Genomic DNA, 25,237 nt, shown 5'->3' with positions numbered 1-25,237 from the left:
TCTTGTAATGATGAACCATATTTTAGCATTACATAAAAAGCAGCTGATAGATTTACATGTGCAAAATTAATATTATGGGAAGACAGAGGCAGATTGGATAAAGAAAAGGGAAGTGGAATATGCATATTAATGTGACCTAATCAGCATAAGCTTTTGCTCTAGATATATTGTACTTAAAACCTGGTTGTTTATTTTATTCTTTGAATCACGTCTCTGTTCTATAATTCCAAAGTAGTAGTAGTACTTCTCTTATCTACTGTACTTGAAATATTCTTGTACATTTTATTATATTACCAGAACTTGCTTGTAACGGGTGCTGTTGACTGCAGTTTGAAAGGTTGGGATTTGAGAAACATCCGACAGCCAGTCTTCAACCTCTTGGGACATACATATGCCATAAGGAGAGTAAAAGTAAGTGTAAATATTTTTCTTCATGTTAGATTTGTACATTTTTATAGCACTAGGAATAATACAGACAGCCTACATAATGAGTAAATGAAAGTTTACAGAAGTGACATTATGAAACCATTGTGAAAATGTGGGCATTACTCTCTGTGAAGACTGTGCAGCATTCTAGAAATTTGTCAATAGCTTGACTTGTTCTGCCTCCTCAAGAGAGCTTTGGACTTGTGTTTTCAGCAGTCAGTGGGCTCATTCCCCAATACAACATACAACTTTTGAAAAAGACCTCCCCCCCCCCCCCCTTTTACACAGAGAGACATCTCACAAGTAGCTTGTGAATGGCATGAGGAATTTATCTAAAAATTCAATTTATTTTATTTAAATATTTTATATAGTCCATCCCCATATATAAGATAATTCATATATGGGCTTTCAATAGAAGGTTCATAAAATTAAAATACTGAGAAATAATGAAGTGCATGATAAAGAGAACTAGCAGATGAAACCGTATTAAAGGTACGTGTGTATATGTACATATATTATTCATATATTATATAATATATTATATGTGTTAAACCTTTATACAGTATGTATTTACTCCAAACTAAGCCATATGGAATTGGATGGGACTGATTTCCAAAAGCTTTTCCACCTAGTTTCTGAAACCTAAAAGGGAACAATGTTGGCATCAGGTGGGCTGTGCAAAAAATGTTGATAGACATCTTTGCAAAAATGTGTCTTAAAGGTGCCCATTTAAAAAAAGCAATAGCTAGTTTGCTGTCATTTTTAAACTAAATCCAATGGCAGAACTAGACCCATTGAGTCAGTAAGATTTACATAAGTATTGGCTTGTCACTCAATAATTGGTTCATGCTCTGTAGTTTAGTTGGGACTCGCAATTGGAAAAATGGACTAATGTCATGTATCAGATGGAAGTTCAGATGTTTGAAAGGGGATATCCAGGACTATAACCTTTTTTTTTTTTAGGGGAGAGTTGTTTTTCACTACTGAGGTGCTTGGAAATGAGTTGAGATATAATTTTGCTGGTGTCAGAAATGAGGCTGTGAAAGTTTGGCACATGGTTCCCATCTTTGACGTAGCCTTTGTTCATCACTACAGTGTATGCCAAGGACTATAATGATATATCAGTTTTCTGTTATGGGTGACATTTTGAGAAATGTTACAGCGGATTATTAACTTCAATGTTACACCGGATTATTAATACATCTCTGAGGGATGGGCAATTTCCATCCAGCTTGAAATTGGCCACTATAAAACCGCTGTTAAAAAAGCCCTCCCTCGACCCCCTGATGCATAACAATTATCGGCCAGTCTCGCTACTGCCATTTTTGGGGAAGGTGATCGAGAAGGCGGTTGCAATCCAGCTTCAATCGATCTTGGATGAAACAGATTATCTGGACCCATTTCAAACTGGCTTTCGGGCGGGTTATGGGGTTGAGACGGCCATGGTCGCCTTGGTCGATGATCTCCGTCTGGGCATCAACAGGGGAAGCGTGTCCCTGTTGGTGCTCTTGGACATCTCAGCGGCTTTCGATACCATAGACCATGGTATCCTTCTGGAGCGCCTGGCAGAGGTGGGAATCAGGGGCACTGCACTCCAGTGGTTCCGTTCCTACCTCTCAGGTAGATTCCAGATGGTGCAGCTGGGAGACGTGTGCTCCGATAAGAGGACCCTTATATCTGGGGTCCCTCAAGGAGCCATTCTGTCTCCCATGCTTTTTAACATTTACATGAAACCGCTGGGAGAGATCATCCGGAGACATGGGGCGTGGGGTTTTCAGTACGCTGATGACACCCAAATAGTCTTCTCTATGTCTCCGACTGATGCAGTGACCAAGGATGGCATCTCTCCTCTCGTGGCCTGCCTGGAGTCAGTAATGGGCTGGATGAGGGAAAACCGACTCAGTCTGAATCCAGAGAAAACGGAGGTGCTCGTGATAGGTTCTCCTGGCCCGGGGATGGTGGTGGTTCCACCTGTCCTGACTCTGCTCTCCTTTCTACCGCAACGCGACCCATTCAAAGGTCCCCCAAAGAAGTGGGGTGGTCAAAAGGGTACTCGAACCGAGTGAGTTTCGAGGCGAGGGTCTGTCGGGGGCTCGAGAGTCCTATTCTCCTTGCCAAGGTTGGGAGTGAGGGGCTCAAGGAGAGTCGCAAGACAGCCGGCGTTGTGGTGTGTATGTCCTAGGGCACCAGTCTTGCTGCAACCTATTGTTTAAAAGAAGATTTATCCCGAACGGGTCTGAAGGGATAAGAAAGTGAGAGGAAAGTTGCGGTTGGCTTTCTCTCATTTGGAGGTCTCAAAGATCCTTTCTTTCCAGTCCTTTGGTACGAGGTATGGAAGATATGACATTTGTGTTCCACTAAACATAGAGGATTTTATATTCATGGGAAAGTTGTACCAAAAGCTAATTTGTTGGAACATTAAATTTAGTGACTTTTGATGACTTACATTTACTACTGATTTGGAAAATTTAAAGATAAGAAAAGGTGAGACAAAGAAAGTAATGAAAAACTGTTTTGAATAGTATTTCCAGCTGGGGGCCTCGGGTTACACGGCTCAGCTGGGAGATATCTGTTTGTCTCCACGGATTTCTTGCTGTTGGCAAGAAACCACAGCTGTTGAGATTTGAAGAGATTGAGTAAGATTCGAGGTAATTGTGGCAGGACTGACGGAGCTCAAGCTGGATCAGTGGACTCTTTACAAGTAACATTTTAGCTCCCTAAAATAATAGCAGTAGCAAAAACAATAACAATATAGTAATAAAGTAGCCATCTCCTTGGTGAACATTAAATGGAAACAAGAGGTGCTAAGAGCAGGAAAGAAATTATGAGTGGAGGACAAACAAATACAAGAAGGAACTCGATGGAATGGCTAGGGAAACAATCAGATATATCATCTATTATATTGGAGGAATTGCGAGAATTTAAAAGAAATTTTAAATTGGAAATCAGGGAAGAACAAAAAGCCCTGAGGGAAGAATTAAGAGAGGACACCCAAAAACAAACTGAGACATTATCTGAAAAGATTGACGCAATAAATAGAGACATTCTAGAGATCAAGAAGGAGGTGCACTCCACAGTGAAAAAAACAACTGAACTGGAAAAGAAAATAATAAGATTGGAGAGGCATCAAATTCAAGAGGACAGTATTATACAACAACAAGAAAAAAGATACAGAGAAAGGGCAATCAAAATTAGAGGTTTGCCTGAGGTAGAGAATGAGAACTTAGAAGAACGATTATTACCTGCTCTTGCCCTCTTTTTGGATACATCGACAGATCTTCTGGAATCCCAGACAGACAAAATCTTCAGAGTAAGTTCTAAAGTGGCAAAAGAAAAAGGATTCCCCAGGGACGTGGTTCTCTGCTTCACGACCGCAAGATTAAAAGAGAAGTGTTTGCAAAAAAATTATAAAGAAAGCTTGACGATTGATAATTCTCAAGTCAAGATATTCAAGGATCTACCTCTTCAGGTGATTAAGCAAAGACAACAATACAAATTCCTTACTACGATCCTACAAAGGAGAGCCATTAACTACAGATGGATTAATCCGGAGGGGATTACCTGTTGGCATAATAACAAAAGAGTTAAAATCAACACCCTTGAAAAAGCTAAGGACTTTCAAAAACTCTTACTTTTGCAAGAATCCACTAAAGATCAGGATCTAAACAGAGACAAGGAGAAACAGGTGGAAGATCCGGTGACTAACCCTCGACTTGTTTTTCAATTTAACAACAGCAACTTATTGGAGCTGGAGCCGGGTGAAGCATTGGACAGTGAGACGAACTTGGACAATGTACTAGGTTTCTAGCATTGGGATGTGAACAGTTTTTGTGAGTTATATGATATTATTATTTTATTAGATATTGGATTTTTGGGGACAAAGATAGTACGTGCATTCTAAGGGGGGAAATATTTTATAAATAAGAAAGATGGTCAAAATAGCCTCTTGGAATGTGGGGGGTATAAACAAAGAGAGGAAACGTAAACAAATATTTCATTTATTAGAAAAAAGGAATTATGATTTAATCTTTTTACAAGAAACAAAAATTAGGACAGGGGACCAAAAATACCTAAGAAACCCAAAACTAGGAAATTGCTTTATGGCAACAGTTAATAAAAGAAAGAGAGGGTTAGCGTTATATGTCAACAGGAAATACCACACGGAGGTAAAAAAAAATGATCCTGAGGGGCGATTCCAAATATTGGAAATTAATACTGGGACAACAGTAATCACAGCAGTTAACATTTATGGCCCCCTGGAAAACAAAAAATTTTTTTACCAAAAATTAAATGAAGAATTAATGGCACTAGATAGTAGAAATATTATTTTGGCAGGCGATTTTAATGGGGTTTTAAACCCCAAGACAGATAGGAAAACAACAAAAAAAACTAAAAGAGATCAGGGGTGTCTCCCGAAAAGCTGTTCAGATTTGGTCCGCGACCATGATTTGCTAGATTTATGGCCCCTCAAAAATGAGGGGAAATCAGGGTTCACTTATTATTCAGGAGTCCATAAATCTTGGTCGCGGATAGACCTATTTTTGATCTCAAAAAGTTTAGCCTCTAGATTCAAATGTATGGAAGTAGATTGTAAAACTCTATCTGACCATAACTTAATAGATTCGGTCCTAAAAGACAGAGAGAACAGGAATTTCAGTTGGCGGATGCAAAATGAGTTACTGGAAGATGACCAGTTCGTTGGGAAAATGAAAGAAGAAATTAAGACATATTTTAAATTGAATGATATACCTGAAACGAAAAATAAGATAGTTTGGGATGCAGGAAAAGCAGTTTTCCGGGGGATCTTGATCAAAAGAGCTGCCGAAATTAAGAGGGAAAGGACAGAAAGGGGGAAAAAAATTCTAGAAGCCATAAGGGTAAAAGAACAACAATTGGTGGAACATCCAGGGAATCAAAAACTAAAAAACGAAATTAAGATTTTGCAGATGCAGCTCCAACAAAAAATTAACTCAGAAATAGCGAGAGATTTAATAAGGACAAAACAAGGTTTTTTCGAAAACGGTAATAAAGTGGGTAAGTGGCTAGCCAAAAAACTAAGAAGGGAAAAGGAAAGGAGTCTCATAACAAAAATCAAAAAAGGGAATAGCACTTTAACAGTTCAAGAGGACATTACAAAAGCCTTTGGGAATTATTACAAGGATTTGTATAGGCAAAGAGAACAAGAAGTTAATAGAAATCCTAATATCAGTGAATATATAAGATCGAAATTAAACCTAAAAATTACATTGGAACATAAAGAAAATTTGAATGCCAAAATAACTAGGCAGGAGATCCTAACGGCAATATCGTCATTGAAAGAGGGGAAAGCCCCTGGAGAGGACGGCTTTACACCTGCATTTTATAAAAAGTTCCAAGAGGAATTAACGGGCCCCCTATTGAAAGTAATTGGTTCTATAGAGGTTGAAGGAATTCCTCCCTCATGGGAAAAGGCTCTCATATCGTTAATACCTAAGGAGGGGAAAGATCACGAAATTATGGCAAATTATCGTCCAATAAGTCTTCTCAATCTAGACTACAAAATATATACAAACGTTTTGGCAACTAGGTTAAAAAAAGTTTTATCCCAGCTGTTGGGTAAGGAACAAAGTGGGTTTTTACCAGGGAGGCAGATAAGGGATAATATCAGGCCAATATTGAATTCTCTGGAATACTATCATGTAAATAATAATAAAAAATTCGCTCTAATAGCTTTAGATATGGAGAAAGCCTTTGATCGCTTGAATTGGGATTTTTTATTTGAAACCTTAAAATGTATGGATCTTGGGAATGATTTCATCAACAAAATACAGCGAATCTATTGCAAGCAAACCGCAAGAGTGATAGTTAATGGTACAAGGTCCCAGGAATTTCACTTATATAGAGGAGTGAGACAGGGCTGCCCCATTTCACCATTGCTTTTCCTGATGGCAATGGAGGTACTAATCTCAGCATTTAAAAGGTATGAAAAGATAAAGGGTTGCAGAAAGGGAAAGGAAGAATTGGAACTGAAAGTTTTTGCGGATGATGTTGCCCTGATAGTAGAAAACCCCAGTCTTTGTATCGAAGAGATAATGTACGAATTAAAACAGTTTGGGATTTACTCAGGGTTAAATGTAAACAAGGAAAAGACAGTCATGATAACCAAAAATATTCCTCCTGCTGAGGTGGAAGCAATTAATAAAATAACTGCATTTAAAGAACAAAAAAAGATTAGATATCTGGGAATATGGTTATCAAAGGACAATTTAAAATTATACGATAATAACTACCAGAAAGTTTGGGGTGATATTAAGGAGAACTTAAAAAGATGGAATACACTTAACTTGTCATTGTTAGGCAGAATTGCAGTTTTAAAAATGGCAGTTCTGCCAAAACTAATATTTTTATTTCAGAACCTCCCCATTGTAATAAATGACAAAGTTTTTAGAGAATGGGACAGCGAATTAAAAAAATTTGTATGGAAGGGCCAGAGACCTAGAATAAATTGGATGGTTCTAAAAGACGAAAAAGCAAGGGGAGGATATGGGTTACCACACCTAAAAATATACTATTGGGCTTGTTCATTGATGTGGCTGCAAACTTGGATTAAATTAGAAGATCGTTCAATATTGGACATGGAAGCAGTGCAATTAAGGTTTGGGTGGCATGCTTTCCTCTGCTATGGGAAAATAGATCAGAACCGTGATTTTAATAACCATCCAATAAGAAAATCATTATTAGGGATATGGAACAAGATCTTAAAGTTATTTTATTTCCATTTGCCTCTCTGGACTTCCCCTCAAGAAGCCTTCTTTGGGAGATGGCATACTCAAGATAAATGGTTAACATACAAAAACATGCTAGAAAAAAATGCACAAGGAATGAGAAATATAAAACAGAGGGAAAGTTTAAGGAGAGATGGCTTCGATTTAACCTGGTTTAGTCATATGCAATTAGATCAAAGACTCAAAACTGACATCAAGACGAGAGGAATAGAGAAAGATTTCAATGAATTAGACAAGATTTTTTGGCAACCGGACAAACACAAGATTACGAAATTTTACAAATTAATTTTGAACAGAATATTAGAACATAACACAATAAAAGATTACATGGTTAAATGGGCCAAAGATCTGGGGTCTACAATAAACTATGATGAATGGCAAAAAGCTTGGCTAAAGACAGGTAAATTCACAGTAGGACAAAGTTTAAAGGAAAACCATCTGAAGATAATGAACAGATGGTATATAACTCCATGGAAATTGAAAAAAATGTATAAGTCTAGTGAGGGAATGTGTTGGAAATGCAATAAACATAAAGGGACGCTTTATCATATGTGGTGGGGATGTGCAGAACTAAAAAAATTTTGGAAGCTAGTTCATGACTCTATACAAAATATCTTGGGGTTCAACTTTTGTATGGATCCAAAACTGTATCTCCTTAACATAACTACGGTACTGAATGCAGAAGAAAATTTTTTTTGGAGAATTACGCTTTACCTTGTCACCGCAGCTAGGATAGAGATAGGTAGATTGTGGAAAACCAAGGAGATCCCGACATGGGAGAACTGGATGATTAAGGTAAATGAGTATAGAGAGCTGGACAGAATGACATGTTTGGTACAAAACCGTGATGGTAAGAAGAGAAAGGAAGAATGGGAAAGGGTACTGAAAAGCATGGGAAAGGAATGGGATATTAATATAGCTTTAATCTGTAATTGAAACCGATTTAATGATTTAGAATTCTCTAATATCTAATGGATGGCTTATATTTTTCCCTTTTTTTTATCAACAGCAAATTTAAAAAATTTCAGAAAAAGAAATGAAAAAAATTTTTTTTTCCTTCCCATCATAGAAGTTGTGGAACTAAAAGAATGTCGTTTTATTTTTGGAGATTTGTTCTCCTTAAAGGAAATTGAAGGACTAGGAATGATTAATGAATGTGCTTCGTGACTATGTTAGCAAGCGGATGGGGCGACAAAAAGAATACGGTTAGATTGATCGAATACCTTCCGCTAGGTAATTAAGTGCGGACTACTACATTCTAGTGTAAATGTAAAATTTGAAGCTGATGTCGGACAGGGGACAAGAGAAAATAAGCACTTAATGAGAACCGACATCTACCCAAAAGATACCACGAAACACCAAATAACAAGGAACAATTATAGAGTTCAAAAGAAAAACTCTCAAATGTAGAGAGAATGTATTAGGAAGTCAATATGACCCGACGGAATCCAGTTCATAAAATCAAGATTTGTTATTGTTATTGGATAAATTTAAGGTAATACAGGTAACATTGTAGGGGAAATCTCTCTCTTTGAACTGGAAAATGTTGTTTACTTTGTTTTAATATATATTCTTACGTTTCGAAACTATCAATAAAGATTATATATATAAAAAAAAAGAAGGACTCGGTACGCAGTCTGGGGGTGCTCCTTGACTCGTCGCTCCACCTTACATCTCAGGTGGATGCGACGGTCAGGAGCACCTGTTATCAGCTTCGGCTTATCCGCCAGCTGCGCCCATACCTGGGCCAGAGGGACCTTGAAACGGTAGTACATGCTCTGGTAACCTCTCGATTGGATTTCTGCAATGCACTCTACATGGGGCAATCCTTGTACCATACCCGGAAGCTACAAATGGTACAGAATATGGCAGCAAGACTGGTCACTGGTATATCCAGGGCCAGTCATATAACACCTGTACTTAAAGATCTGCACTGGCTGCCTATTCGCTTCCGGGCGCAATACAAGGTGTTGGTTATAACCTATAAAGCCCTACATGGCTTGGGCCCAGGATACCTAGAGGACCGCCTCTCCCCATACAATCTGCCCCACACCCTCAGAACATCTGGGCAGCAGCTGCTGAGGGTCCCAGGGGCAAGATTAGCCTCCACATCGAGGAGGACGTTTACCATCTCGGCCCCAACCCTCTGGAATATGCTGCCCATAGAGCTCCGCTCGGCCACCTCCCTGGCCCAGTTCAGGAAGGAATTAAAGACCTTCCTGTTCCAGTTAGCATTCCCGGACACAAGTTCCAGTTAGTCTCCCCCCCTCTGACAGCAGTGGCAAGCTGGCCAGAATGGGTTTTTAATGTGGGGTTTAATTGTATTTTTATTGTACTTGTAATGGTGATTATTTGATATGTTGTGCACCGCCCTGATTGCAAGAAGGGCGGTATAAAAATAAAACTTTTATTTATTTTTTTATTTTAAATGTTTGTGCTCTTGCCAGTTTCCAGGCCTTAAGCTGGGTAATCATCAGGCTTGAAGCTTAATAATTGTAATTAAATTAAAAGAGTTTTAGGAGGAAGTATGGCCTTACTGGAAGCAGTATGACATCTCTTTCTCTTTCTCTTAAATGTTTTGTGAAATGCTACAGATTCAGAAAGGGTATTGCTGCTGTTGAATTGAGTCAGAGTTTTAATACTTCAACAGGTTATTTTAAGATATGGATATCTTCATAGGTTGAAATTCATGTTCTGTCTGCAAGCCAAAGAAAAATGTAATACCCATGTCATGCAAGGAACTGAAATAAAAAGTTACAGCAGAACTGCTAGGTGCTGCTATGATAAAATAGAAAATGGAATCTTTACATAGTATAATATTTTCTTTTGGATCCATTCTAAGACTACTTAATGAAATTCCATTCTTAATAAATGCACCTCCATACATTTTGTGCTGGTAATATTTTTTTTATTTCTTTGCAGTTTTCGCCATTCCATGCTACTATATTGGCTTCCTGTTCGTATGATTTTACTGCGAGGTACAGTAATTATTTTTTACTGCATAATATCATCCTCTCTTGTATTTTATGATGCATATACCAATTTTTGCTCCCAGGCCATGGAAACAGCATTTTCTGGGAATGGTGTTTTGTCCAGCTGTTGTGGAAGATAATTTGATTCTATTACAATGCTTTGAGAGAGATCTTGGTTTTGTCCCTGGGAAATAACACTCTATCTGTGAAAAGATCTACTTGGGTTGTAGAAGAAAATAGAAATTTTGCTTGCCATCTGGTTACATTAGTGGCAGAATGGCAGAGCAAACGCAGCTATCTCAGATTCATTCTTAACTCCCTTTAATCAGCTTGATACCTTTTGGCTTAACAGATGGTTTTCTAGATCTAGGTACCTTTATGCCCTTTTATTTGAAAGTCTGTAGAGCATATGTCATGTACAAATAATGAAACTGTAAAGGGTATATACAAATGCAAATACTGGGACTCAATAGCCTTATGTACAGAAGAGTATGAACAGTATGAATGAATCTACTCTTTTGGATATTGTTTATAAAAGGTGCTTCTGAAGGGAGAGTTTTGTGATAGGCATGCTGAATCAGTGCACCTGGCACTTATACTTCACCCAGGAACTATGCCAATGACCCTGCTGGCTGCTTCCAGATCAATATGGTTAACTTAAATTGATACAAAACCCAGCCACAGTAGTTCTAAACCAATGAACTTGTTGGCACCTTTTCGGCATAGAATATTTACTTATTTTGTATCCCTTTTTCTGTGACTGACAGTGGCTTACAAAATTAAAGCAAATGCAATATACATGAAAACATACAAAAGATAATTGCTAAAATGTAATTAAACTAGGTATAACATAAAAATTGAATGCATACATCAAAATATTTTTTAAAAAGATTTAAAGTGGTGAATTCTGTCACTCAGATACTACCAGAAGCAGATATTCATCTTTTAAATAGGTCACAATCACTTCCCCAATTGTTAAACCCCAATTATTCAAAACTAGAAGTGGACTACTGACCACTTCTGGGTTTGTTTTGTTCATTTCTTGGCATTTTTGGAAGTCTGCACAGCTCTCAGAAGGATGCCAGCACAGAAGACTGGCTCCATACATGCTAAAAAAATCATCTCAAATCCAATACACATATTAAAAGCATTAAAAAAAACCTAGTTCCTATTCAAATAGAAGTCTTTGCCTGCCACTGTAAGGTCAAGAGGAGGCTAGCCTAGGGATTTTCAGAGCCTAAAAGGAGCCCTTGCTCATGGCCCCATTAGACATGTGGATGGAGCTGTTAGGATGCAACTCCCTTGAAGACCTTGGAACTAAGGCATACTCATAAGAGAGCATGCAGTCCTTCAGACTGCCTGGATCCTAAGCGTGTAGGGTTGGTTTTATAAGTTGGAACTTGCATTTCTTTCAGAGTGCCCAGTTTAAAAAGAAGCACTGGTATATTCTATAGGTGTGCAGAGGAGAGAATTTCAGAAGTTATATCTTGCCACACCAACAGAAACTTCAAGCTGAATCCAGACAAAACGGAAGTACTTATGGTAGGGGGCCCCAAACCAGGTATTGGGCCGCAACCTCCAGTCCTAGAGGGGTTCACGCTCCCCTCAAAGGAATGTGTTCGCATCTTAGGGGTGCTTCTTGACTCGTCGCTTCAGATGAGAAATCAGGTGAATGCAACAGTCAAGAGTGCCTGTTATCAGCTCTGGCTGATACATCAGCTGTGCCCTTTCCTGGAACGGGGGGACCTTGAAACGGTAGTACATGCACTGGTAACCTCCAGACTTGATTTTTGCAATGCGCTCTACATGGGGCTACCCTTGTGCCTAGTCTGGAAACTTCAACTGGTGCAGAATATGGCAGCCAGATTGATTACAGGAACAACTAGGAGTGACCATATTACACCTATATTGAAATCACTCCACTGGCTGCCTATTCGTTTCCGGGCACAGTACAAGGTGTTGGTCATTACCTTTAAAGCCCTCTATGGCTTGGGCCCAACCTACTTAAGGGATCGATCGCCTCCTTCCCGTACCCTCAGATCCTCTGGGAGGAATTTGTTGCAGTCCACAAAGACCAAATTGACGGCGACCTCCCAGAGGACTTTTTCCGCGATCGCTCCCACTTTATGGAATGGCCTGCCGGACGAGATCCGTCAAATTGCCAACCTTGAGAGCTTCAGGAAAGCTGTCAAGACAGATCTCTTCCGGCAGGCCTTCCTGGAATAGATCCTGGCCATGTAACGCTCCCCCCACAGACATATACAAATGAAGACTCTGCCCACCGTTATTTTATTATTGTAGTATTGTTTTTAGATTTTTATCTGTAATTTTAATGTATGGAATTGTTTAATCCTTTTTTAAGGGGAGGGGGAATTGTATATATTGTATTTTTTTAAAGGTTGTACGCCACTTTGATTGTGGAAACAAAAAGCAGGATATAAATTAAAGTTTTATATTATTTATTATTACAACTGTTGAAGGTGCAAGAGTCCTATTTTCTTCAGCACGTGGCCACCTTGATCTCTTTGCTTCAGGCTATTTCTCCATCTCAAAGTATTTCATGCCTTTTCCACAATATTTCACAAATAACAACTGAGCTGATAAACATGCTTTCCATAGTTAACAGTACACAACTTACTTTTATTACATAGTTTGTTCTTTTCTTCCTTAAAAGTAGGGGACTGATCTGGGTCTAGTCTAGTGTAAGGTATAAAGGAACTTTAACTTACTGTTCTCCACTCTGCATCCTACCTAGACAACTCAATCCCTGTTTTTAATTTGCATAGAGAGAGGGGAGAAATCCAGTTGAAGTGTATGTACCCCTACTCCCATGCAGATTACAGGCATGGAGGACCTAGTCTGGATTTGGTCACGGTTGGACGCCATGTTTAAAGCCCTAAGTGGCTCAGGTCCACTGTACTTACTTTTGAATAGTGAGTAGGCAAATTTAGCAGGTATGGAGGATAATTTATTTTCCCTAGCATGCCCCTGGAAACTTCGGAAAGTGCCCAAAATGCAAAGAAATGAACAAAAGAAAATGAGAAGTGGCCAAAAGTCCACTTCTGGGTTTTTACAAAAGTTTCTTCTTTCATGTTAACAGTAGCAGTGTGTGTGTGTGTGTGTGTGATTTATTTCAAAAGTGAACATCTACTTTTAGAAGCTTTTTTTGACAAAAAATGGACAGTCAAGGAGGAAAGTTTGTGAGCTGCAAATCTAGGGCCACACTCTGCTCACTCATAGCTTTGAAAAACAAACAAAGCTGCTGCTAGAGTTGTATGCTGCATATTAAAAATACAAAAATAGTTGGCACTTGTATTAATTTAATTAGCTAAATATTTCTGTGCTTAGGAACATTCACATTTTTAGAGAGATATCACCTGTATCTGGAGTGGTATATCCGAGACATAGATTTATCACCTTTTGTACATTAATGAGAACTAGGCCTAAGAGTAGAGGTACATTTGTTATACTTGTAGAAAGTGTTTTCTAATTGGGAAACACAAGGGCTTTAGTCCTGCAAATTTGCTTTTTCAAGTACTAACTAAAAATATATGGCTTCTTGCTGTTTAAAGACTAATCTGTGAGGGGGGAAATATTGGCCATCTGCCATGACAGATGCTCTTGATATAATAGCTGCTCAGCTAACCAGTATCCTGCAGTCAATATGAGAGCTTTTGCATAAGTGAAACTTACCAGAAATAACTTGAATAATAGGCCATTTGCTGTTAAACAGTTTGAGTGAGTTAAAGACTGGAGGAGACAGCAGAGTAGCAAAGACAGAAGAAGATGAAATGCTCACACCTCTTTCATTATAGTCCATGAAGGTTTATTTATATAAATAAAAATCAGTTTCTGACTATCTGTTTGTTACTATAACATGTGGAAACAGTTGGATGGATAATTGTGGAGGGAATGTTTGAGATGGTATTGTTTAATATATGGGCTGCGTACTGTAAACAGAATTCACTTTGAGGAGATCCAGGGGGTCGCCACAATTATTTTTTCATACATACAATCTAGAGACATACATGTTGAGTCTTCCTTATCCAAAATCCAAAGTGTTCTGGATTTTGGAATACTTGCATATATATATAATGAGATATATAGGAGATGGGATTAAAATCTAAACATGAAATGCATTTATGTTTCATATACACCTTACTCATATAGCCAAAAGATAATTTTATACAATATTTTAATAGCTTTGTGTATGAAACAAAGCTTGTGTACACTGAACCATCAGAAAGCAAAGGTGTCACTATCTCGGCCACCCATTTGGAATTTCAGGTAAGGGAGATGATTTGAAACAAGCTTCATTTATATATACAGTGGTACCTCGGGATACGAAATACCCAGGTTACGAAATTTCCGGGATACGAAAAAATCCCATTGGAAATAATTGTTCCGGGTTACGAATGTTTTTCGGGTTACGAAAAAATTTTTTGGTGCTTTTCGGCGCTTTTTCGCACGAAACGCGGCTTTTCCCCATTAGCGCCTATGGCAATTCGGCTTACGAAGGCTTTTCGGGTTACGAAAGCGGCCACGGAACGAATTAATTTCGTAACCCGAGGGAGCAGTGTATCACTTCATATCGCCTAAGCAGTGTCTAAGCGGTTTACAACTGTGGGAAAATGTGGATGAGTTGAGCTTGGAAAAAAAAATGCCGTTCTGAGAACTTTCCTTAACAGTATGAATTATATTATCAGTCTTTTTGTCTGTTTGTTACTGTATAACAAGTCATTATGAGGATGGATTTTCACAAAATTTAGGGGGAATATTTGAGATGGTCTGAATTCATTTCTAGACTGTATGAAAGACACAAAATACACTTGGGAAGTGCCTGGGGGGCACATTATTTTTTGATTCATACAGAGTAGTATATTTAATTGTGAATCAGGAGAGCCATACTGATTCTGATATGTAACGGGAGGATATGTAAAGAGAGAGGCATTCATCCTTAAAGATCATTCATGCCAGTTAATGATTTCTCCCAAGCTTCACTGGGTATTACAGCTTGTATCTAATAAAATTTGATAGCATTTAAGGTAGCACAGAACTTCATTGCCATAGGCTTAGATGGTCAGACCCACCCCATAAGTGTAATCATTTAAACAGCTATTTAGAGAGAGGAAATGTGAATGTTGAGAAAGAGAAGATGGTATCTTACTATAACAAATTCTGCATATTTTATAGCCAAGAAAATGTTGTTATTCCATGTATTTAATTTTGGTCAGATAGGTAGGATTTATAAGAATAATTCCTTATAAGGAATGTGTGTTTGTCTCAGAAAACACTCTTGCCAACTAGGAAGAGAATACTGTACATCAGATAGCTCTTTACTTACCTGGTCTACTGGCCTTCATCTATCTCATGATGGCATTCATTCTAGCAGCATTTCTCTGCATGTCTATCAAGAATTAACTCCTTCTTGAACATACCAGGCACAGCAAGCAAGTATAAAATCAGATGGTTAAGGCCATTGACTGAAACAAGTTAGTGATGTTTGCCTAATGGACACATACTCATCTCACAGTTGGAACCAGATGGTATAGGCAGATTCTTTAAAAAGGAGTGGATCTATCTATCTATCTATCTAGCTAGCTAGCTATATCTTGTCCTGAACAAGTTAAATAGAATTATGGGGGTAATTTCTGGGATATCATCAAGAGGTGTAGGGGCATATGATGCCCATACTATGTCTCCCTTGCCATTTTACAATCTCCCATCCTATTCAGTTTAAGGATGTTTATTCTCTTTATCTGCACTCAAATGGTTTCTGACTTCTACCTTAATAGCTGTTACGCTGTACAGTTTTACTTGCATATTGTTTTGTGATTCTAAAATACCCTACAGATACTCAATATAAAGTTCTGTAATACATGCAGTTTGGAATAATATAAATGTTACACAATGGAAGGAAAATGCCAGATTGCAGCTCTTGTAGAATCTGGCAGATGGTAAACCCTGCAATAATATAATTGCTATGCAGGGAATCTTCAAGACAGTTAGTGCATCAAGCAGATAATGCAAGACAATATCATTTAATCCATGGTAATCAAGCAATATAAACTGTCTGCAAAGTCACAACTTGATTAGGAAAAATTAGAAAAAAGAGTTTGTTTGTTTTTAAGCCATCATTATAGAATTTTGCTAAACACTCAATGCATCCACAAGATGTTTTCTTGAAAGATGTGAGACAGCAAGTTTGCAGGACTCGTAAGGCATCCTAGCCTTCATTCACAATCTGAAAGAGCCTTCCACAGTTGAGCCTTCTTCAGATGTGTTAGACTGCGATACTCATTACTATGACAAGCATGATGAAAGTTGTAGTTTAATGAATGTGGACGGCACCAGGTAAGAGTAGTTTGGTCTAAATAAAAAAGAGTGATTAGAGACATTACTATGTGGGCAGATACTGCAAGGTGGCTTTTCCTAAAGGATAGTATTGATGAGTATGGTTATATTTATATTATTGCTGTTGTTCTTATTAGTAATTTTATTTATACCCAGCCTTTTCCCCAAAACCAGGACTCTAGGCAGTTTACAGATTAACATAAACACAATCGAGTTAAAACATACAAAAGACTGTCATTAAAGTAGATTTAAATGATTAATGATAAAGTGTTTTGGAGTTTGGAATACCTATATTTGCACATACATACCTAATGAGCTGTCTTGGAGATGGGACACAAGACTGAACACAAAATTCATTTATGTTTCATATACACCTTATACACATAGCCTGTAGTATGTGCACCTCTTTATACAATATTTTTTTAACAATTTTGCCCATGAAACAAAGTTTGTGTACTTAGGCCCAGTACAGACCGGTGCTTTACTGGTTATATAGGGTTGGGTTACATAGGGTTGGGTGTCTACACGTACCCAGCCCTACTATTGGCGCCTGCGCTCCATCATTTGCGCGCCTGTCCATAGAGGCATGCGCTGATGACATCCACGTGGTGCAGCACCCAAACAGTGCCATGCCACATGGACATCATGATTGGAATTTTTTTGTAGGATTTTTTTTTTTTTAAAAAGTCTTTAGTTGTCTACAGAAAAACAGCAAGGAATGGTCATTCTGGCCTCCCTAGGAAACCCTCTTTCTCCAGGGTTTAGAGGAAGCTACTGAGAAGGTTGTATTTTTCTCCTCTACCAGTTGTGCCTGTGAAGGTGGTGGGACTGAGAGACAAACCTCTCTTGAGAGTCTAAGGGCCCAAGCAGGACATATGGGGAGAAGAATCTGTTAGGTAGCCTAGACATAAACTGAGTAGAGTTTTATAGGTGATAACAATCACTTCAGATTGTGCCCAAAAACAATCTGGCAGCCAGTGAAGTTGTTGTAGGAAGGGAATTGTATGGTCCCTGTAGCCAATCCCCACTTAACAATCTGGCTACAATTTTTTGTACCATGTTGTTCACAAAGACAGCCACACAGACACTGTATTCCCCTCATCCCAATAGTATGTAACTATGGTATGTCTCACCATAGCCAAACCTGGGCTCTTGGCTTAACGTTGAGTCCAGCATTACACCCAAAACTGCAATCCCATGTCTTAAAACAAAACATTACCCCATCCTAGCAATGCGGCCCAGAAGCGTACTATGATAAATGACATCAAAAGCTGATGAGAAGTTGAGTAGCATCATCAGAGCCAAACTATCCCTGTCCAGTTCCCGGAGAAAGTTATCCACCTAGATATGCAAAGCAATCTGATCAGGCCTGAAACCAAATTGAAATGGATCTAGGTAATTTGTTTCATCCAAGAACCCTGGAGTTAAGAGCCTACCAAATGTTTAAGGCTCTTATCCTTGAGCCAGCATAGTGTAGTGGTTTGAGTATTGTATTCTGGAGAGTTTTAATCCCAGCTCTGCCATGGAAGCCCACTGGATGACCTTGGGCAAGTAACACACTTTCAGCCTAAGTGGATGGCAATGGCAAACCTCCTCTAAAGAAACTTGCCAAGAAACCCCCATGATAGGTTCACTTGAAGGTCACCATAAGTTCGAAACTACTTGAAAGCATACAACCACTTTGAGAAATGGAATATTCATACCCTGTTTCATAAAAGTAACTTTTCTAAAATGCAGACGTATAGGGTTTAAATAATTTTGTTAGTCCCAATTAAAGTACAGTGAGCCCACGTTATACATGGGCACGCCATATGCTGGAAGCCTGTGACAGAAGAAGCCTCGGCATGCCTGGAACAAGTAAGAGGGCGCGCCACGCTGCGTATATGAGCCCCATTATTTCCAATGGGGCTCCAGCATATGCAATTTTTTTTCCTTACGCAAGGGGTCCAGAATGGATCTCCCATGTAAGGAAAGGGCACACTGTAGATTATTGAATTAGAGGGATTTCCACAAGTGCTGACTTGCCATTCAGCAGTTGATTAAGTGTTATTTCTCTAGTTGTGACTAGCAATTGGATTTAGGCCTAGATTCTTACCTTGCTTTTTGGACCAAATGTCATTAGAGCAACTTATGATAAAACCTAAATATACAATATCAAAATAGGAAATAATAAAAACAATATATTACAATCTTTACCAAGTAATACAATTAATGGTTCCATAACTTGACTAAAATAAGTATTTATAAATATTTCTTGTAAAAAAATTAGAAACAAAACACTTTCAAAAGTAAAGTTTTCAGCCCAGAAATTTTATTTCTTGCCTATACTGTATCTTTGAAATGCTTAAGAAGTACTTGGATACTTTGTCTAATTCTTATGAACTTTAGCTTTATTGTGGTCTTCCAGCTAAAGAATTGCATGTGTATTTAGTTCCACACAGTATTAGAGCCTTTGAGGACATTCTTCTTTGTCATGTTAGAAATTGTATCCAGTATCTGGAAGCAAGGATAATTGATTGTAATCAGTTAATTAAAACTGTCTGTAGACAAAAGGAAATATTTTTTATTTCTGATGCAGAGATAGCATTTGTAAGGTTTCTACACCAGAGACTGATCTGGCATTGATGAAAGTTCATCAGTTTAGAATGATTGAAAACATGTACTGCTGATAGTGAACTTGTATAGCACACTTTTAGGTCATGACCTTCAGAAGAAGTATATTATTAATTCTTGCAATCAAGAGCCACTGATTCAATCTGAATGGTAGTTCTAATGGGTATATCATTTAGCTTACAAATTTCTCTGATGCCATTTTAACTAGAACTTCATAGGTAACGTTCACATTCCAAAATAAAGGAAATAAGTGCTTAAAGACAGAGTCAGGAATCCTATTGGTGACATATTCTGGCATACTTGCTGTTAATCCAAAGACCTTCTTGGACTATGACACTTTATGTGTCACAACACACCCCTAAAGCCAGTCAGGGGCAGGAAATTCCTGGCCAACATCCAGCTGCAGTTGTGCAGCTGGAACAAGGAAACAGCCCTCATCATCAATCATATTCAGTGGAGAGACATTTTCACTGAGATGGTGACCCCAGCCTCCCCAGCTATTGATTGACCATGGAGACACACTTGAGTGCTGTCATGCTGCATTACAGTCAGCTCTGTAGAAACCTTAGTACATTGGCAGAGATTTACCCTCTCCCAGCACTCAAACAGGCTCTTAGCCAGAGTGTCCTAATTCAGAATTAGGAGTCTTGACTTGTGTCTTTGCAGCTATTACCACATCCTTAAAGCCTGCTCATGGGTTAATATTTACATTCACTGATGCCTCTTCTTTGTAAAATTCATCTTGCTCATCTCTTATCAAATCAGAGAATTACATAGATGCATCAGTTTTTTATTTGATGAAGCTGCACAGTTAACTTCTGAAATACTTAACTAAGGCCTGGTACAGATTGGCGCTATGTGCCGGCCTGGGGCGATTCTAGGGCTCGGGAGAGCAGACCGTCCTCACGCTCCCGAAACCTACTGCACGCTGCGAGCACCATCATTGCTTACCCCATCCACACAGGGGCCGCCATGATGACGCATGGGGCAGCGTTCAAATGGTGCCATGCATACATCATCGGTGCTTGTGAAGGCTACAATGGCGGCTTGTGCACATCCTAAAAAGAACCTGCCGAGGTTCTTTTTAAGTCTCGCAGAACCTTAACCATTTAGTTGATGTGGCCTCTGTCTGGAGCAGAAAGGGCAGTGTCTTGCTGCCCCTTTCTCTCCATCTGTCCAGCCCCCAAGACACATTTTTCTTCACCTCTACACTGTTTACCATTTTTTTCTTCCTTGTTTCTCTATTTTTTTTTAAAAAAAGAGACTTTAACTTCTTGCTTTTCTTTTACCTCTCTGTCAATTCTCCTATCCTAGCTTTACTAGCACCTTTCACCTCCTCTCCTCCATTTCCCCCTCCCTTCTCCACTTTGAAGTGTGACATGGGTGAGGTAATACATTGTTGGGACTTTATCACATGGGGAAAATTGGAAGGCTAAACTGGTCACAACACAGAGTCATCCAGGGCATTAGGGACAATTTTGCATTTGCTTTTCAGATGACGCAGCGCACAAACTGGCTAGTAACCAAACAGAAAGTGAGGTGAATCAGGGAATAGGCATTTTTGCAAAAATACCGTGTTTTCATTTCTAGTTAATTCACGAATTCTCTTTCTTTGTGTAATTGCAGCAATCTGAAAACCATGTGCGGAGTCTCCCTGTTCCCAGATTTCTCAGGTTTCCTTTGCTGTGCCAGTGAGAGGGAGGCATCCTTGTTCTTAAAGGGAGATACATACACCTCTTTCCCTTGCAGGGCTGGTCTGCTCCTCCTGCAGCCTCTAAGCCAAGGGAAGCCTAAGTCTAAGGGCACAGCTGGTGGGAGAAGGCAGAGAGAGGACGTTTTAGAATTCCTCCTGTACAGAAGGGAGAAATGGAGAATATGTCCTGGAAAAGGAGGGCATCTGGGAGTTTCAGCCCTCGCTGAAATCAGGCAGGTTTATGAAGCCATCTCCTCTTTCTCTCGTGTGTGTGTGTGGTTTTATGGAAATGTGCAAAGGGAAACCTCAGCCTTCCATCCTCTGAAACAGCTTCTGGGACAAAGAGGATTTTCCTCCCCATTTCCCTTCCCTCTCTGGAGCGTGCATGTGGATGCACTTGTGGAAATGACAGTTTTTAGCATGCACAAAAATGTTATTTCCAAGCTATCAACGGGATTTATCCTTATCTGTCTTAAACCCAAATTCGCTTTCTACCCAGTTTCTTGCATACGTAATGTGCTTTTCACCTTTTGTGCTCTGTGTGTGATAATCATTAGCAAATTTGCTTGCTTTTCTGGGATGCCAACACTTGAACCATTTTCGGGATGGAAGCACATAGGTCCCCATGTGATAAAGTCCTTGGACAACCATCAGTTCCCCAAAAGTTACCGGCATAAAAATGTCTTCACCTGTTGCTGAAGGGACAGTAGAGAAAGAGTCAACCTAGCCTTACTAGGAAGTGAGTTCTAAAGTCTAGGTACTGACATGAAGAAGACACTCTCCTGTGTTCCCACCAAAAGTGTTTATGCAGGTGGTTGAATCAAGAAAAGTGCCTCCTTTCAAAATCATAGAGCTTGGACAGGCTCATATGGGAAGATACGGTTCTTCAGATATCCTGGACCTGAGCCATCCAGGTCTTTATTAGTCATAACCAGCATGTTAAGTTGTGCCTGGTAACAGACTGGCAGCTGGTGTAGTTGTGCAACAAGGGAGTTGTGTGCTGCCTAAAACCAGCCCAAAATAACCATCCCTAAAGCAGCACGACAAACATGACTGAATACACAGGAATTCAAATCAAGAAATTCCTGTCTGTATGAAACTGTTGGATTCGTTTTCTCCCACATTCACATTTTTATCATCTCACTTTCTTTTCATCCAATTTATGAAGAACTATGTACATTTGGGGAAATTTTGATTAAATAATGAACCAAATGAAAATCCAGAAAACAGTTCATCTTATACATGTTTATTCAAAAGTACCATTGGATCCATTGGAGTCTTGCCAAGGTAAGTGAGTATGGAATTGAAGCTTCATTTTTTTAAAATGTAATTTAATTACTTCCTTAATATTAATCTTAATATTTTTTTTTAAAAAAATTAAAAATACGGACTTCGTGCTTTTCTCGCTTTTCCACTTCCTTGGTATTCATTGGACAGAAAATTGGAAGGTTGGAGTTATTTTACTTACTGAGAAATTGAATAAAATAGTACCTGCATGCTTTTGCTTTATTTCCACAGGTATAGGGACAACAGTTTATAAAATGAAAGCTGAAAATACAGAGAGGAAGCCTAGATATCCTTCAGGGGACAGATCCTTATAGGCCCCTTGTAGCTACAGTGCTGAGGAAGCATGACTGGTTGGGTCAAATGGCATTAAAGAACACTAAGATACGTCTTAGCAACAACTCTGTTTTGTTGTTTAAAAATATTCCCTGGATGATTTCTTTGTTTTGATACTGACTACAATTTCAGTCTGGGTCGATCCTATTGCATTTTGCTTCTCAGTTGCTCTGAGTATTTTCTCCTGACATTTTAGTATTGAACCTACTCTTTTGTTAAAGATGAAGGGAGTCATATGTCACAAACCTGGGAATAAGACCTTTGCACTGAATTCTATATTTTGCCATAAGCACTTCATGTCAGAAGAAAGTCTTGCCAAGGCGAAGGGGTGAATTCTGGTCTTAGTGTAATCTTACAAAAGTAACCTTTTTAAAAATTGGAGCAGGTGACTTCAGCATTTCTGTTAATAATAAATCATGGTAGGATCAAAGCATTCTCTATGATTCATATTTCTACATGTAGGTTTTTGCGAAGGAAATGCTTATTAGTTTACAAAGCTTCTGAATAGAATTTATTCAAACCGATCTCATTTGTAGCCAACCACTCGCATCCAGAGATATCTCATGAATGGGCAATTCAAATATATCCATGAAGTTCTGTCCTCAGGAACATTTATTTTAATGGATAGTAGAGATCTGAGAAGTGCATTTGCATCATCCCCAACTGAAACATATACAGTTTCTTAATCTAAGGGTACAACTGACGCAAGTCTGCTGTCAAATATGATGGAAATTTCCTTGCAGAACACTAAGACGGTGGCAGTTTTCTGTGTCCCACAGCCTATTTCTTCTTGTGACTTTGGGTTTAGTCCCCATAGCCTTCCCCATTTGAAATGAAGCTTAATAAATGGAAGGCCTTGGCCATATCCATACTCTTTTACTGTTAGTTTCAAATCCTTACTTTCATTTTGTATAGGCTTCTCTATAAAGGATGCACAGGGAACTGGAAACTTCCAATAAAACATAACAAAAAAAGAGCCACAATCTCTGGATATAAGGGGAAAGGGAGGGGGGATAGAAAAATAGCAGATGTGTGGAAGAAACACCGAAGAGAGCTGAGGAAGAAAGTGCAAAAGTGGTGTGATAGTCGAATATTAAGAAAACAAACATAATGATCACAGGTGATTTAAAGAGCTTTGAAGAAGCTCTATTCTGCTTTGGTCAGACCCCACCTGGAATACTGTGCCCAGTTCTGGGCACCACAATTCAAAAAGGATGTTGAGAAACTCGAGCGTGTCCAAAGGAGGGCAACTAAAATGGTGACGGGTCTGGAAACCATGCCCTATGAGGAACGACTCAAGGAGCTGGGGATGTTTAGCCTGGAGAAGAGAAGGTTAAGAGGTGATATGATAGCTCTGTTTAAATATTTGGTGATGTCTTATTGAGGAGGGAGCAAGCTTGTTTTCTGCTGCTACAAGAAAAGAGATTACAGCTCAACATTAGGAGAAACGTCCTGACAGTAAGGGCTGTTCGACAGTAGAACAAACTCTCTCGGAGTGTAGTGGCGTCTCCTTCCTTGGAGGTCTGTAAGCAGAGGCTGGATGGCCATCTGTTGGGTATGGTTTGATTGAGAGTTCCTGCATGGCAGGGGGTTGGACTGTATGGCCCTTGTCGTCTCTTCCAACACTACAGTTCTTGAAAGATTCTATGAAAGAAGATGGATGAAAACACCAAAATAGTGAAACATCTCCTATACCTTGGCTCTCCAATTTAAATGAGACTGTAGTCAAGAAATCAGAAGAAGACTAAAACTTGGAAGAGCAACAATGAAGGGACAAAATAAGTTTGTTAAGTGTAAATAAATTAAATACTGAGGTCATTAAATAACAAGCTCAGAAGCAGCCAGGCCACATTACTTCTACTTTATGTGTGTGGATGTGTGGCAGCATACAAATGAAAATAAATAAACAAATAAAATAAGCTGGACAGTGAAGAAAGCTGATAGGAAGAAAATCGGCTATGGTTGGACGTGACCTGTGATACTGTGTCCAGCTCTGGGCAGCCAATTAACAAGCTGGAGTGTATCCAGAGAAGGGCAACCAAAATGGTAAAAAGTCTAGAAAGGTTTGGCCTGCATAATAGAAATAATACAGTTTGACACCTCTTTAACTGCCATGGCTCCATGCAAGGGAATTCTGAACATTGTAGTTATGTGAGACATTTAGCCTTCTCTCTCAAAGAGCTCTGGTGCCACCACAAAGTACAAATCCCAGAATTACATTGCATTGAACCATGGCAGTTAAAGTGGTGTCAAACTGAATTACCTCTGCAGTGTGGATGGTGCTTTAGAGAGGTGGATTATGTTTAGATGAATAGACTCAGTCAAGGAAGCGATGGTCCTGAATCTGGAAGACCTGATCAAGACTGTTGAGATAGTGTGACTTGGAGGTCTCTCATTTATAGGGTCGCCATAAGTCAGAATTGACTTGATGACAGTTAACAACAATGTGAAAAATACACAATGAAGAAAACTGATAGAAAAAAGTAAACCTGATTTAAATGCAGCTCTGAAGGGGAATTCTGTGGATACAGTGGAATATCAGAAATACAAATAAATGGGTTTTGGAGCAAATGAAGCCTGAGCTCTCACTAGAAGCCCAAATGAATCAACTATTGTACACATAATGACTCATTGGAAAGGAAACAAATGCTTGGCTAAGGAAAAGTAGGAAAAAAGAAGGATCACATTACAGATCAATTGATCCTGTAAAGGAAGATACAGCTCTGAATCTGAAGATCTGAGCAGGGCTGTAGATGATCAGGGCTCTTTGAGGTTTCTCTTTCATAGGGTAACCA

General features: G+C 39.0%; 1 protein-coding gene across 3 annotated transcripts in view; it reads left to right on the top strand.

Annotated features, from left to right (window-relative positions):
• Positions 1-25,237, top strand: part of PEX7 (peroxisomal biogenesis factor 7) — a 74,498-nt gene that overhangs the window by 29,666 nt on the left and 19,595 nt on the right. For all 3 annotated transcript variants that reach the window (XM_042445903.1, XM_042445900.1, XM_042445902.1), the window contains 2 exons: positions 298-411; positions 10,113-10,168. In XM_042445903.1, coding sequence (XP_042301837.1) covers positions 298-411; positions 10,113-10,168 — 170 coding nt within the window. The remainder of the gene's footprint in view (positions 1-297; positions 412-10,112; positions 10,169-25,237) is intronic.

The sequence above is a fragment of the Sceloporus undulatus genome, chromosome 1 (genome assembly GCF_019175285.1).
Source record: "Sceloporus undulatus isolate JIND9_A2432 ecotype Alabama chromosome 1, SceUnd_v1.1, whole genome shotgun sequence".
Classification (NCBI taxonomy): Eukaryota; Metazoa; Chordata; class Lepidosauria; order Squamata; family Phrynosomatidae; genus Sceloporus; species Sceloporus undulatus.
The sequence above is the reverse complement of the archived record's forward strand: the minus strand, read 5'-3'. Positions and strand labels throughout refer to the sequence as shown.